The 12,987-nt window shown below is 42.7% G+C and overlaps 1 protein-coding gene across 1 annotated transcript in view; it reads right to left on the bottom strand.

Moving 5' to 3' along the window:
• wdr17 (WD repeat domain 17) overlaps positions 1 to 12,987 on the bottom strand; it is a gene marked incomplete at both ends in the record, with an annotated part of 61,850 nt that overhangs the window by 37,173 nt on the left and 11,690 nt on the right. Inside the window, 3 exon segments of the mRNA XM_083931649.1 lie at positions 7,733 to 7,863; positions 7,950 to 8,099; positions 8,849 to 8,935. Of these exon segments, the coding sequence (XP_083787775.1) occupies positions 7,733 to 7,863; positions 7,950 to 8,099; positions 8,849 to 8,935 (368 nt within the window).

Here is a 12,987-nt window from a genome sequence, read left to right as displayed (position 1 = left end):
GCTCGGTGAGTTAGAGGCTCGGCTTTGCACCACGGAAGCTCAGTCTTATGCTACGGTAGCGAGCTAGCCACCTATAATGTTTGTCAGTGCGGAGCCACATAGCTTTAGCTTCGGCTAGCCCTCCCCTGGCAATCCTTAAGCAGCCAGAGCCCTGGGTGACTGTTGGCTGAGGGAGGTATAGTACTAAGCCTAAGCCATCCACCCGTTCACGTTTCAAACAGGTTTTCTCCACTCAGTGACACACCTGCTGAGGAAACAACACTGGTTATTGGCAGCTCCATTCTGAAAAACGTGAACTTAGGGCGCACTCACACTGTCCTTCCGCACCGCGCCAAAACCGGTTTTTAAACCGGTCAAGCCTACAGCATTTGACCAGTGTGAGTGCACCCGCTCTGAGAGAGGTGGGCTTTTGTAGAGCGCGTTTGCACATGTACGAGCACGAGCGTGCGCACGTGTACGAGCACCAGCACGACGCCTACGGCGGTTCTGCCGTCATTTATGTGCGCCTGTTCGGACATAGAAAATAGAAGGACGGACCATGCGCGGACATTTATCAACAACAACAATGGCGGAGAAAGGTTCACGTTGGTATGATGCGGAGGTGGAGTGTTTACTGCATTTGGTCGATGAAAATGTTCAAAAACAGTCGACAAGACGCACAAAAACTCTGAGGTCTATGGAAAGATTTGTAAACAAAGCGACGCATCGCGATGACGTCAATCACTGCGTGTGACGTGTTACGGCGTGATGACATATGGACAGCAAGAAGCATTTGCGTTAGGCCCAGGCAGTGTGAGTACAAACGGGCCTGGGGCGGGGGCAGAGGGAGGGGGGACAAGTACCCTAAAGCCCGGGCGCGGTGCGGAAGGGCAGTGTGAGTGCGCCCTTAGTGACACCAGGGACCATAGTAAAATGCGTCCCAGAGGCCAAAGCGGGCGACACTGAGTCCTATTTGAAACTGCTGGCTGAGGATAAATGTAAATATCGTAAGATTGTTATTCAGGTCGGCGGTAATGACACCCAACTACGTCATCGAAAGGCACTAAAATTAATGTAGAGTCGGTGCATGCACATGCAAAAACTATGTCAGACTCCGTAATTCTCTCTGGTCCCCTGCCCAACTTGATTAGCGATGACATGTATAGCCGCATGTCATCATTCCGTCTCTGGCTGTCTGGATGGTGCCCGGTAAATAATGTGGGCTTCGTAGATAATTGGCAGTCTTTCTGTGGAAAACCTGGTCTTATTAGGAGAGATGGTATTCATCCTACTTTGGATGGAGCCGGTCTCATATCTAAGAACCTGTTTGTTAGCGGTCTTAAACCATGACAACAATGTTGTGATCAGGAAGCAGAGTTGCAGTCTTACTTATAGTACCGTATAACCCGACTCTAAGAATGCAGGGCTACTTGTCGTTCCTAGAGTCTCCAAAAGTAGAATGGGAGGCAGAGCCTTCAGCTACCAAGCTCCTCTCCTGTGGAACCAACTCCCAAGTGTTATTCAGGAGGCAGACACTGTCCCCATATTTAAGAGTAATCTTAAAACTGGAGACGCCACAGCTGCTGCCATCCTTCATAAGGATGGTTGCCCTTCTTGATGTCACTCAGATACCCACCACGAGCCGGCCGCACGCTCACGCCTTCCTCCTGTGCTACCACCGTCTTCGCCTGGACTGCCTCCCGCCTCCAGCCTGTTCTCAAGGAGAGCCATCCCTTTCTGTAGGGTGACAAACAAGCTGACATTCAAGCTCTTCACCGCCTCCACCATCTACTCGACTCCGGGCAGCCGCCTGCTTCTGGGTTCTCGTTTCGGCATCACCAGCATGCGGCACGCCGATGACATCACGTCACAGCCTCCTGGAGCCATCCCCGAGTGCCAGGTCCCACTGTGCCTGGTCCCTCTGTATCTGATTGGTCCCATGTTTTCTCTTCTTTTCTTTGATCCCTTTGTCCACAGGCTGCACTTCTGACCCCCGCACATGCATCCCGGCATCCTTTCTCCTCCCCTTCCTTCTGCTAGGGTACGCCTGGCATCTTTGGGTCTGCCCGCACCTGGAGCTCCGCCCCCACTTTCTGTAACCTCAAGCCAATGGGCAGCTGTTTGGGTACCCGCAGCCCCTGCCAGCTATGGAGCTTCGCCTGCCGGCCCTTCATTTCCTCCTGTGCTCATCCCTCCCCTTCAACCCAGTTCATCTATTCATCCCGCGACAGCCGACCAATCCAACGAAGTCTTTGGGGGGTTGATGAAGCAGCACATATCAAGGCGTAACCCAACTCTGAGCCACGCTCCCCGGGCAGGTGTGACATCTATACACACCTCAACCCGCTTCGCACCATTCATGCCGACGATCGTCTCACATCCTTCATCCCCGACGATCGACCCATGTCCTTCATCCCAGACGATCGACCCAGGTCCTTTATCCCCGACTAACTACCCACGTACTTCATTCCATTCCTGATGATCGACCCACGACCTTCATCCCTGGCAATCGACTCCGTTCTCCATCCCTGCCGATCTACTCCATTCTCCATCCCTGCCGATCAACTCCGTTCTCCAACCCTGCCGATCGACTCCGTTCTCCAACCCTGGCGATCGACCCTCTCTCTTCATCCCACCTAAACGCACCCTCACCCCACCTTCTCGCATCCCCCAGCTATTCCAATTAAACTTCCCCAATATCGTACAATGGTGTGGTCTTGTTAGTGAAATGTAGTTAATTTAACTGAGGTTCAGGAACAAGACCATACCCCTCTCCCTTCACTAATTCCACCACTCATGTCTCACAATTAAACAGCCTGTGTCCCATTAACGCAACACCTGTGTCTCATTAACTCAACCACCCGTGCAACTATATATATATTTGTGTCTTACCCACTCTCTTGTTCGTCTCAGTTTTCAGACCGCTTCAACCCCGCTTCACACCATTCATCCCAATGATTGAACCCCGTCCTTCATCCCAAACGGTTGACCCACATCCTTCATCCCCGACGATCGACCCACGTCCTTCACCTCCGGCGATCGACCCACAACCTTCATCCCCGACGATCGACCCACGTCCTTCATCTCCGGTGATCAAACCATGTCCTTCATCCCCAGCGATCGACTCCTTTCTCCATCCCCGGCGATCGACTCCTTTCTCCATCTCAGGCGCTCAACCCCTCTCTTCATCCCACCTAAACGCACCCTTACCCCACCTTATCGCATCCCCGGCTATTAAACTTCTCCAATATCGTACAATGGTGTGGTCTTGTTAGTGAAATTGCACGTGAAGGCCAGAGGAAAAGCTATGGAAGCTACATGGACTAGACTTTGGGTGCCAGCTATGCTCCATCATTTCCTCACTGTCATGCAGCCTCCGGCCCATGAATCAAACAAATGGTCTACAGATATAGCATTCCAGCAGCATTAGGAACCTTAACAAATTAACTTTGCGCTGCAAGCAAGATATTCAGATGTAGAATCTGTTTTATACCTGCATTTGTAAACTGATTTATAGATGACCAGTTCTAGGTCATGTAAAATGTAAAACGCAACATCAGCTGGACACATAATATGTTTTCTATTAGTTCAATCAATTATGAAAACAAAGACCCTTTTAGTAAACTCCACAAGTCAAGTGTAAACATGTTTTGCAACAGGAACATAGTGGCCCTCATTTATCAAACGAACGTACGGCAGAAAACCATGTGTACAACCATTTCCTGGTAAACTTCGGCATTTATCAATTTAGACGTGAGTGGGAGCTACGATCAAATCTCACATCAGGTCTGAGATAGTGTACGCAAATTTGAGCCTGTGTATTTGCGGTGCAGCACAGCAAAATCTGGCTGAAAATAATTAACAAACCTATTAAGCACAAGCAGTATCATATTAAGAACAGATCAAAACGGATTCTTAAAACAAATTAAAAAAAATTAAAATTGTGGTTGGAGCAATTGATTGTACTCATGTGCGTCTGAAGGCACCATCCGTGAATGATTACGCATTCATCAATCGCAAAAACTACCACTCGATAAATGTACAGGTGATTTGTGATGCCAAGCTGTCGCTTTTAAGCGTGGTGGCCAGGTGGCCTGGTGGGGACACACGATTCTTTTATATTTCAAAACAGCTCGGCTCCAGCCCCCCGCGACCCCGACAGGGACAAGCGGTTGGAGATGAATTAATGAATTAATGTGTTGGCACGCGGCTGCAGCAAGACGCACTGCAGAGCCAAGGTCATCTCCTCGGTTAGTGGCTACCCTCGATAAATTGCATTAAATCAAACAAGGTATCAGATGGTGACAAAGGTTATTGTAACCCATGTTAAAATATGTTAGCCGCTCTATCAAATAGAGATGGAAGAAGCTGCACAAAACTGCATTCGTCTGCCCACTAGGATTCTTCGAGTTCAACAGGATGCCTCAGGGAATAACTAACGCCCCTAGCACGTTTCAGAGGCTTATGGAGCGCTGTGTGGGAGAGTTGAACTTGAAGCAAGTCCTAGTTTTCCTTGATGACCTCATCGTCTTCTCCTCAACACTCAATCCCCTTGTTATCCCCAGCTGAATTAAGAGACGAGCAAAATGCTGATTCCATCATCCGTGAAGTGCTGAGGCAAGTGGAGTCGGGAGAGAAACCCCCACCATCCTTGAGAAAGGAACTTCCTGAGCTTGGTCTCTTACTAAGAGAGTGGAACAGACTAGAGGTCTTAAATGGTGTTTTGTATCGCAGGCGGCAAGAGGGTGCACAGACCATCAGCTTGTGCTCCCTGAATCTCTGAGATCCTTAGTCCTCAAGAGCCTTCATGACGACATGGGTCACATGGGCATAGAGCGCACCCTAGATCTCATCCGGAATCGGTTCTTTTGGCCCAAAATGTCAGCCGAGTTGGAAACTAAGGTCAAAACCTGTAATCGTTCATACGATGTAAGACCATGCCAGAGAAAGCTGCACCGCTTATCAACATCGTGGCTACAAGACCACTCGAACTTGTGTGCATGGATTTTCTCAGTGTGGAGCCGGATTCCAGTAACACCAAAGACATTCTGGTCATTACCGACCATTTTACGAAATATGCAGTGGCAATCGCCACCCTGAACCAGAAAGCCAGAACAGTGGCCAAGAGCCTGTGGGACCACGTCTTCGTCCACTATGGCATTCCTGAAAAACTCCACAGTGACCAAGGTCCCGACTTTGAGTCCAGAACAATAAAAGAACTGTGTGAGCTCATTGGCACTCAAAAGATAAGAACCACCCCTTACCATCCGAGAGGGAACGCTGTTGAGCAAAATCTGTTGAGCAAAATCCTTCAGACGTGGCCAAAGCTTTCCCTGAGGACTCTCAAGTAGAGACCCGTGACCTGAACTTACCTGATCCTGAAGAGAAAGACATACCTGATCCTGAAGAGAAAGACATACCTGATCCTGAAGAGAAAGACTTACCTTATCCTGAAGAGAAAGACTTACCTTATCCTGAAGAGAAAGACATACCTGATCCTGAAGAGAGCAGCTTAACCGCTGGACAGGAAACTGGAAACCTAGCTGAGGAAGATCTGGATAATGTCCATCCTTCTACTCTACCTACTCAGGAGAGCAAAGAAAATACAAGTCTTATGGATCAAACTGACAACCAGAATGAAAGCGACTGTAAGAGAAGACCTATCAGGGACAGGAAAGCGAATAAAAGACTGACTTACCCTGAGCTAGGAAACCCGGTGGTCACAATAGTTCAGTCTTTATTTCAAACATTGAGTGATGTGTTTACAGACTCCCTTGCAGAACCTCGCTTTCCAAAAACCAATAGAGTTATGACAGTATAGATTCAGAATGCACAGGGAAGTGCATTAGGTAAAGAGGGGAGGATGTAACCCATGTTAAAATATGGTATAAATAAGAATAAGTACTTTAAAAGCTGCATAAATAGGTTTAAAAGTCAAACGTGATTAATTTAGTAAATTAATTAATCAGAATTAAAGTTAATTCAACAATAACTTAATGTTTTGTTGACAAAAAAAAAACTTAACGTCAGTGACGCGCAGCAGAGACCGGTGGAGTAGAGCAGAGGAGGAAATCGGAGCGAATGAGTGGAGATTAATAAGCAGGAAACGGACTGAAAAAGTAGTAGGCGAGAGCTAACACTAAAAAGTAGCTGTTTATAAGGAAATACTTCGTCATAAACTGTTTACCAGTAATATTTTGGGTTTATGAAGACTGTGAATATCATAAAAGTGACTGTATGCTGTGTAAATGAAAGGCGCGTGCAGTATTTAATGTGTGAGACGGAGCCGTGAGTTCAAAGAGACCGCTCCGCCGCCATTTTGAGATGAAAAAGCACCGTAGCAGTAATGTTACAAACTCAGAGACTGTGAAACATTTATTTGTGTAATTTGAAGATTTAAAGAGATTTATTGTGTTTATGACCTGTTACACAGGTCAGGTTTTATGCTTGGTTTGAAGCTCGGTCGGAGCGAGGATTGGTCTGCCGTGTGCTGCGTGCACATGCATAGACGGATTCAAGATGGCGAGCCAGATCCAGACCTTCAACTCATGGCATCAGTGAGGAAGTCCTCTGGGAATGGTGACTCGCTACCAGAGCGGTAGGAGTATCAGAATTGGGTTTTGAACTGAACTGAGAACTGATTTATTTTTGGACTGAATCGAACTGAAGCTTTTCATTGAACTGAAACGTGAACTTACATTTGGACTGTGAACTTGATCTGGAAGGGTCATACTTTTATTTTGCGCATTGAGTTCATATTTTGAATATTTGAATGATTGTGGTCCACTATGACCTGATTGTGTAATTGAAGGTATTTTCTTACCTGTAAAAGAAAGGGAAAAAGAGTTAACTCAAGAAGAAAAAATAGGAATTCTAAATAGGTGCAACCTATCAGAAAAGACCGGTCTAATTAACTTAAATTAGCCTGACGTAAATAAATAGGTGAACTAAAGAACCAAAAGAAAGAGTGAAATACTTTTTTGTTATACTCAACTAAATTTCAGGAACCTGCAGGATATTTTATTTTATTTTATGTACTGTTTTGTATGTGTCTTTGAATTCAGTAAATTGCCAGCTTTTTATATTTTAAGCAACGGCCTCTGGTGTAATTATTTTGCTCCCCACTCCTTAGAACCTAGAACTGGTCCAGTGGCGCAGTAAGTGGTGTGACACCAGTGCTACATAATCCTCTAACGGACTACCTAATAACCCCGCTGGCAAACCCCGCTACAGAGCAGGAGCGCAGGTTCAGCAGTGCGCACACAGCCACATGGGTCACAGTGGAGCGCTACTTCGGGTGGACTGCCCCCGTTATTCTTTTCCATACAGCGTTTTTATGGGCCCCTTTTATTCCACTCTTAAGACTGCCAAAAAGCACATCTTTATTTGGCTCCATCTCGGATGTCAGGATGCCGATCTCTGTGTCGGAAAAGTTTCTTTTCTTACCAGTGTTTGTTCTCTCCATGTTTGACCTCAGTGGGCGAGGCCTCCGAACCAGGAATATTTAAGGGCATAACATGTTAATGACGATCGAATTCAGCCGCCGCATTTATCAAGGCCCACTCATTCGTACGCTGAGATTGGTCAAATACGAATGTTTCATAAATCACACGTGTGTCCTGTTGTACGACCAATTCTGCACTCAGATCTGCGCCCATTTTCACGCAAGATTGATAAATGAGGGCCACTGTATGTTGGGTGCTATATCATCACATGACATCACCAATGAGAAAAAAGCATTCAGTGTGGGTACCGAAAAGCATTCAGAGAACCAGCGGAGCTTCTTGGTCCTAAGGTCCAAGCTCAGTTTATCCAACTCCTGCTTGATGTCTCGAGACACTTTACCACAGAGCAGCGGCGGTGAGCCAGGAACCATAGCAGTGTCTGCAGACACACACAAGCAGCATGGTTTACGAGAGGTTTTAGAACAGAACACCGTCATGTAGACCAGAAGAGGAGTCGGTTCTTACCTGTGTTGCCTATTATCTTTTCCCAAGACTGGTTGGTGAGGATGTTGAGCAGCAGTGGAGAGATGAGGGGTGTGAGCGACCACAGCCTCACTGTGCTGTCTCTGCTGCAGCTGGCCATGGTGAATGGACGACTCTGATGACATGTTAAACCTACAGACACACACACACTTTGGTCAATTCATGGGATAATACAAAAAGTGGGCGTAGAATGATGGTGGTAGAGGGCTCAGGCTCAAAACCCAATCATGGCAGTCATTTTATTACAAAATTCTGCAGAATAACAGACTACAATATGCTAATATGATGCGTCTGATTTGAGGCTACAGCAGTTCATTTTCTATTTGTAATAATTAGAGTCGTTCCGATTCCGATACCAGTATCGGAAATGCCTCCGATACTGCCGAAAATACTGGCATCGGTATCAGCAAGTACTAAAGTCCAGGCGCCGATCCAAAACCATGTAATTTATTAGAAATAGGAATCTATTTACTGGTTAACTCCATTAGCTCTGACATGGTTCTTCTAAATCTTTAATTAATCAGTTTAATAATTCTTAGTAGTACTTGTTGATTTATTAAGTTAAGTTGCTGTTGCACTACTGTTTTATACTGTCCTATTTAAAGATAAATTTAAAATTAAATGGCTTACATCTGCTGTATTCATTCATGTTTTACTAAGGGTTTCACCTGATCCAGGCCTTAATGATAATCATATCACTGTCATGCAGGCATAGTAAGATCTTTTTCTTTTTTTTTAACACACTGGTATCTGTATCTGTACTTGGTAATGGCTGATACCCACGGCACGAGTATCTGATTCGGTATGGGGAGGGAAAAAATGGGAATGTAACATCTCTAGTAATAATAGTAATAATAGTCTAGCAGGTGGTTCTGTCTTACCATAGACATCAGCTCCATGATCGTAGACTGTATCTAGGCATGTACCATCTCTTGTGTCCCACACTCTGATTGTATAATCCCAAGAACCTACAAAATAATACAATATTTTACAATTGACAGTATAGTCACTATAAAATACAGCCCATTGAACATCATACACCTGAACTACAACACCACCATCAACAATCCAAATATGTCCTGCATCTTCACCACACCCACGCACATTTTTATTTTGTCATCATTCATATTTTGTGTTAAAGATAAATCAGTAATAACACATAGTAGACCACAATATATCAGAAGGGCTTGCAACAGATTGTGGCCGTCACTCATCTGTCAGCTAAATGGTTGCAGATATTTTGAACAGGCAGCCTTTAAAATCATGGAAAGAGCTTCAGACTGTGACAAAAACTAAAAACTTTTTAAATTCATAGGTGATATCTTATGTGTTGAATAGGTAAATTACAAACATCCACACATTCTCTCATTGTGGCTTGCCATCCACGTGTCAGTTTAAACAGGAGGGAAACATTGATAGGTGGGATTTCTTTAGGTCGTCTATTTTCTTGGGACAATCTTCTTTGTGTGCACAATCTATTTCCATGTGTGTGACACTCAGACATGATGACCAGAATATGTGACAACGCAGAGCCATGTAAGTATGCTCAGTATAGCTTAGAACCATGAAGGGGCCCTGTGCATATTTGTACCTTAGCCTAACGCAACTGTATCACCAGTCCGACACCTTTCGTTGGTATCATTCCTATCCGGACGACCCGGTCTGCCGCAGTTTCTGGTCTTTTTGTTGTGCTTTCACTGGGAGATCACCATAAAAGTGTAAGTAGAATTAATTTACACACTTCTAAGAATCTACAAGGTAAAATTCATATTTGTACATGGGCATTTACATGTCAGATTATTATACGAAAGTGACCTTGAATGACTTTAAGACTTTACGGTATATTTTGGAGCTGTTAAAGCATGTCATTTGATTGTGAAGGACAGAAGTATGGTCTGGATGTTTTGACAACATTGATGTTAGTGTGGACGACCAGCAGCTTCCAGTGTTTACAGGGAGGAGATCGGGCTGTCCGACTAGAGAGGAGCACATGGCTAATTCAGCGGTGTTAGCGTCCTTTTGACAAACATAAAGATACATTAGACCGTTAAAACGATATTTGGTTACAAAGATAAAAAGTTAGACTTTAGTTTAACACTATTAAATAAATGTGAAACATTACATGAGCATTCATATTTGGTTACAAAGATAAGAAGTTAGACTTTAGTTTAACTCCATTAAATTCACTCTCCTTCAGAGATGGGGACAGAGAGCGGATGAGGCAGGTCCAGAGGGAGCTTAAGGAGAGGATTCAACAGGGCAAAGACACCTACAGGAGGAAGCTGGAGCACAAACTCCAGCAGAACAACCATCCACCTCCAAACCTCCAGCCCTGCTGACACCCCCCCCCCCCCGCCCTCAATTCCTTCCTGATTTTGCCCTACCTTTCCCCTCCCCTCCGCCATCACCTCTCTCCACCATATGTAACACCATGCTGAGGATGTTCTATCAGTCGGTGGTAGCCATTGCCATCTTCTTTGCTGTTGTGTGCAAGGGCAGCAGACTGAGGGCAGCAGACGCCAAGAGAATCAGTAAGATCATCAAGAAGGCTGGCTCCGTCCTGGGGGTCAACCTGGACTCTTTGGTGGCGGTGTCTGAGAGGCGGATGCTGTCTAAACTGCACAGCATCCTGGACAACAACTCTCACCCTCTCCACCATCTGCTGACCTCCAGCAGAAGCACCTTCAGTCACAGACTCATTCTCCCCCGGTGTAATACTGGACGCCGGAGGAAGTCTTTTCTTCCGGTGGCCATCCAACTTTATAATTCATCTCCCCCCGGTCAGGTAAGGAACAGTGGAGACACTGTATCCTGAGAAAATGTCACTTTGTCACTTTATATCATCACTGCACCACTTTATTCAGTGGTACTGTAACTTTCTGCTGATACACTTTACTGTATGTTACTGCAACCTAGCTCTGTAGGAAATGCTGCTACATTTCACTGTGGTTTACTGTAACGTATCTCAGTAAAATGCTGCTACACTGTACTTTACTGTAACTTATTTCAGTAAGAAAGGCTGCTACACTTCACTGTGCTTTACTGACACTTAGTTCTGTAGGAAATGCTGCTACATTTTAAACACTGTTATCACTTATCGCTCCTACTCACTTATTTAGTTTGTACTTATTTTATTTCAATCTGCTGCTAAACTGCACGCTGCGTATTGTTGTATATTGTATATACCTACGCTTAACCACAATGTCTGTTGCACTCTGTCACACTTAGTTAATTGTTTGATTTATTTAACGTTAGCTTTATTTTTTACGTTAGCTTATTGTTACTCTGATCCTTTCCCACCTTTGTATTGAAACTGTTGCACAATAATTTCCCTCAGGATAAATAAAGCTTCTTGAATCTTGAATCTTGAATCTTGAATCTAAACATTACACCCTCATTTATATTTGGTTACAAAGCAAAGAAGTTAGACTTTAGTTTAACAACAATAAATTAACTCTAAACATTACACCATCATTTAGATTTGGTTATAAAAATAAGAAGTTAGACTTTAGTTTAACTCAATTAAATTAACTCTAAACATTACACCATCATTTAGATTTGGTTACAAAGAGAAGAAGTTAGACTTTAGTTTAACTCAATTAAATTAACTCTAAACATTACACCATCATTTAGATTTGGTTACAAAGAGAAGAAGTTAGACTTTAGTTTAACTCAATTAAATTAACTCTAAACATTACACCATCATTTAGATTTGTTTACAAAGAGAAGAAGTTAGACTTTAGTTTAACTCAATTAAATTAACTCTAAACATTACACCATCATTTAGATTTGGTTACAAAGAGAAGAAGTTAGACTTTAGTTTAACATCATTAAATTAACTCTGAACATTAAACCATCATTTATATTTGGTTACAAAGATAAAAAGTTAGACTTTAGTTTAACACCATTAAATTAACTCAAAACATTACACCATCATTTATATTTGGTTACAAAGACAAGAAGTTAGACTTTACTTTAACACCATTAAATTAACTCAAAACATTACACCATCATTTAGATTTGGTTACAAAGATAAGAAGTTAGACTTTAGTTTGACTCTATTAAATTAACTCTAAACATTACACCATAATACATATTTGGTTACAAAGATAAGAAGTTAGACTTTAGTTTAACTCCATCAAATTAACTCTAAACATAACACCATCATTTAGATTTGGTTACAAAGAGAAGAAGTTAGACTTTAGTTTAACTCAATTAAATTAACTCTAAACATTACACCATCATTTAGATTTGGTTACAAAGAGAAGAAGTTAGACTTTAGTTTAACACCATTCAATTAACTCTAAACATTAGACCATCATTTAGATTTGGTTACAAAGAGAAGAAGTTAAACTTTAGTTTAACACCATTAAATTAACTCTAAACATTACAGCATAATTTAGATTTGGTTACAAAGAGAAGACGTTAGACTTTAGTTTAACACCATTAAATGAACTCTAAACATTACACCATCATTTAGATTTGGTTACAAAGAGAAGAAGTTAGACTTCAGTTTAACTCCATTAAATTAACTCTAAACATTACAGCATCATTTAGATTTGGTTACAAAGAGAAGAAGTTAGACTTTAGTTTAACATAATTAAATTAACTCTGAACATTAAACCATCATTTAGATTTGGTTACAAAGAGAAGAAGTTAGACTTTACTTTAACACCATTAAATTAACTCTAAACATAACACCATCATTTAGATTTGGTTACAAAGATAAGAAGTTAGACTTCAGTTTAACACCATTAAATTAAGTCTAAACATTACACCATCATTTAGATTTGGTTACAAAGAGAAGAAGTTACACTTTAGTTAAACACCATTAAATTAACTCGAAACTTTACACCATCATTTAGATTTGGTTACAAAGATAAGAGTTTGGACTTCAGTTTAACACCATTAAATTAAGTCTAAACATTACACCATCATTTAGATTTGGTTACAAAGAGAAGAAGTTACACTTGATTTCAACACCATTAAATTAACTCTAAACATTACACTATCATTTAGA

The sequence above is a fragment of the Echiichthys vipera genome (assembly GCF_963691815.1).
Source record: "Echiichthys vipera genome assembly, chromosome: 2".
Taxonomy (NCBI): domain Eukaryota; kingdom Metazoa; phylum Chordata; class Actinopteri; order Perciformes; family Trachinidae; genus Echiichthys; species Echiichthys vipera.
Note: the sequence above shows the minus strand (reverse complement) of the source record. Positions and strands in the feature narration are given on the sequence as shown.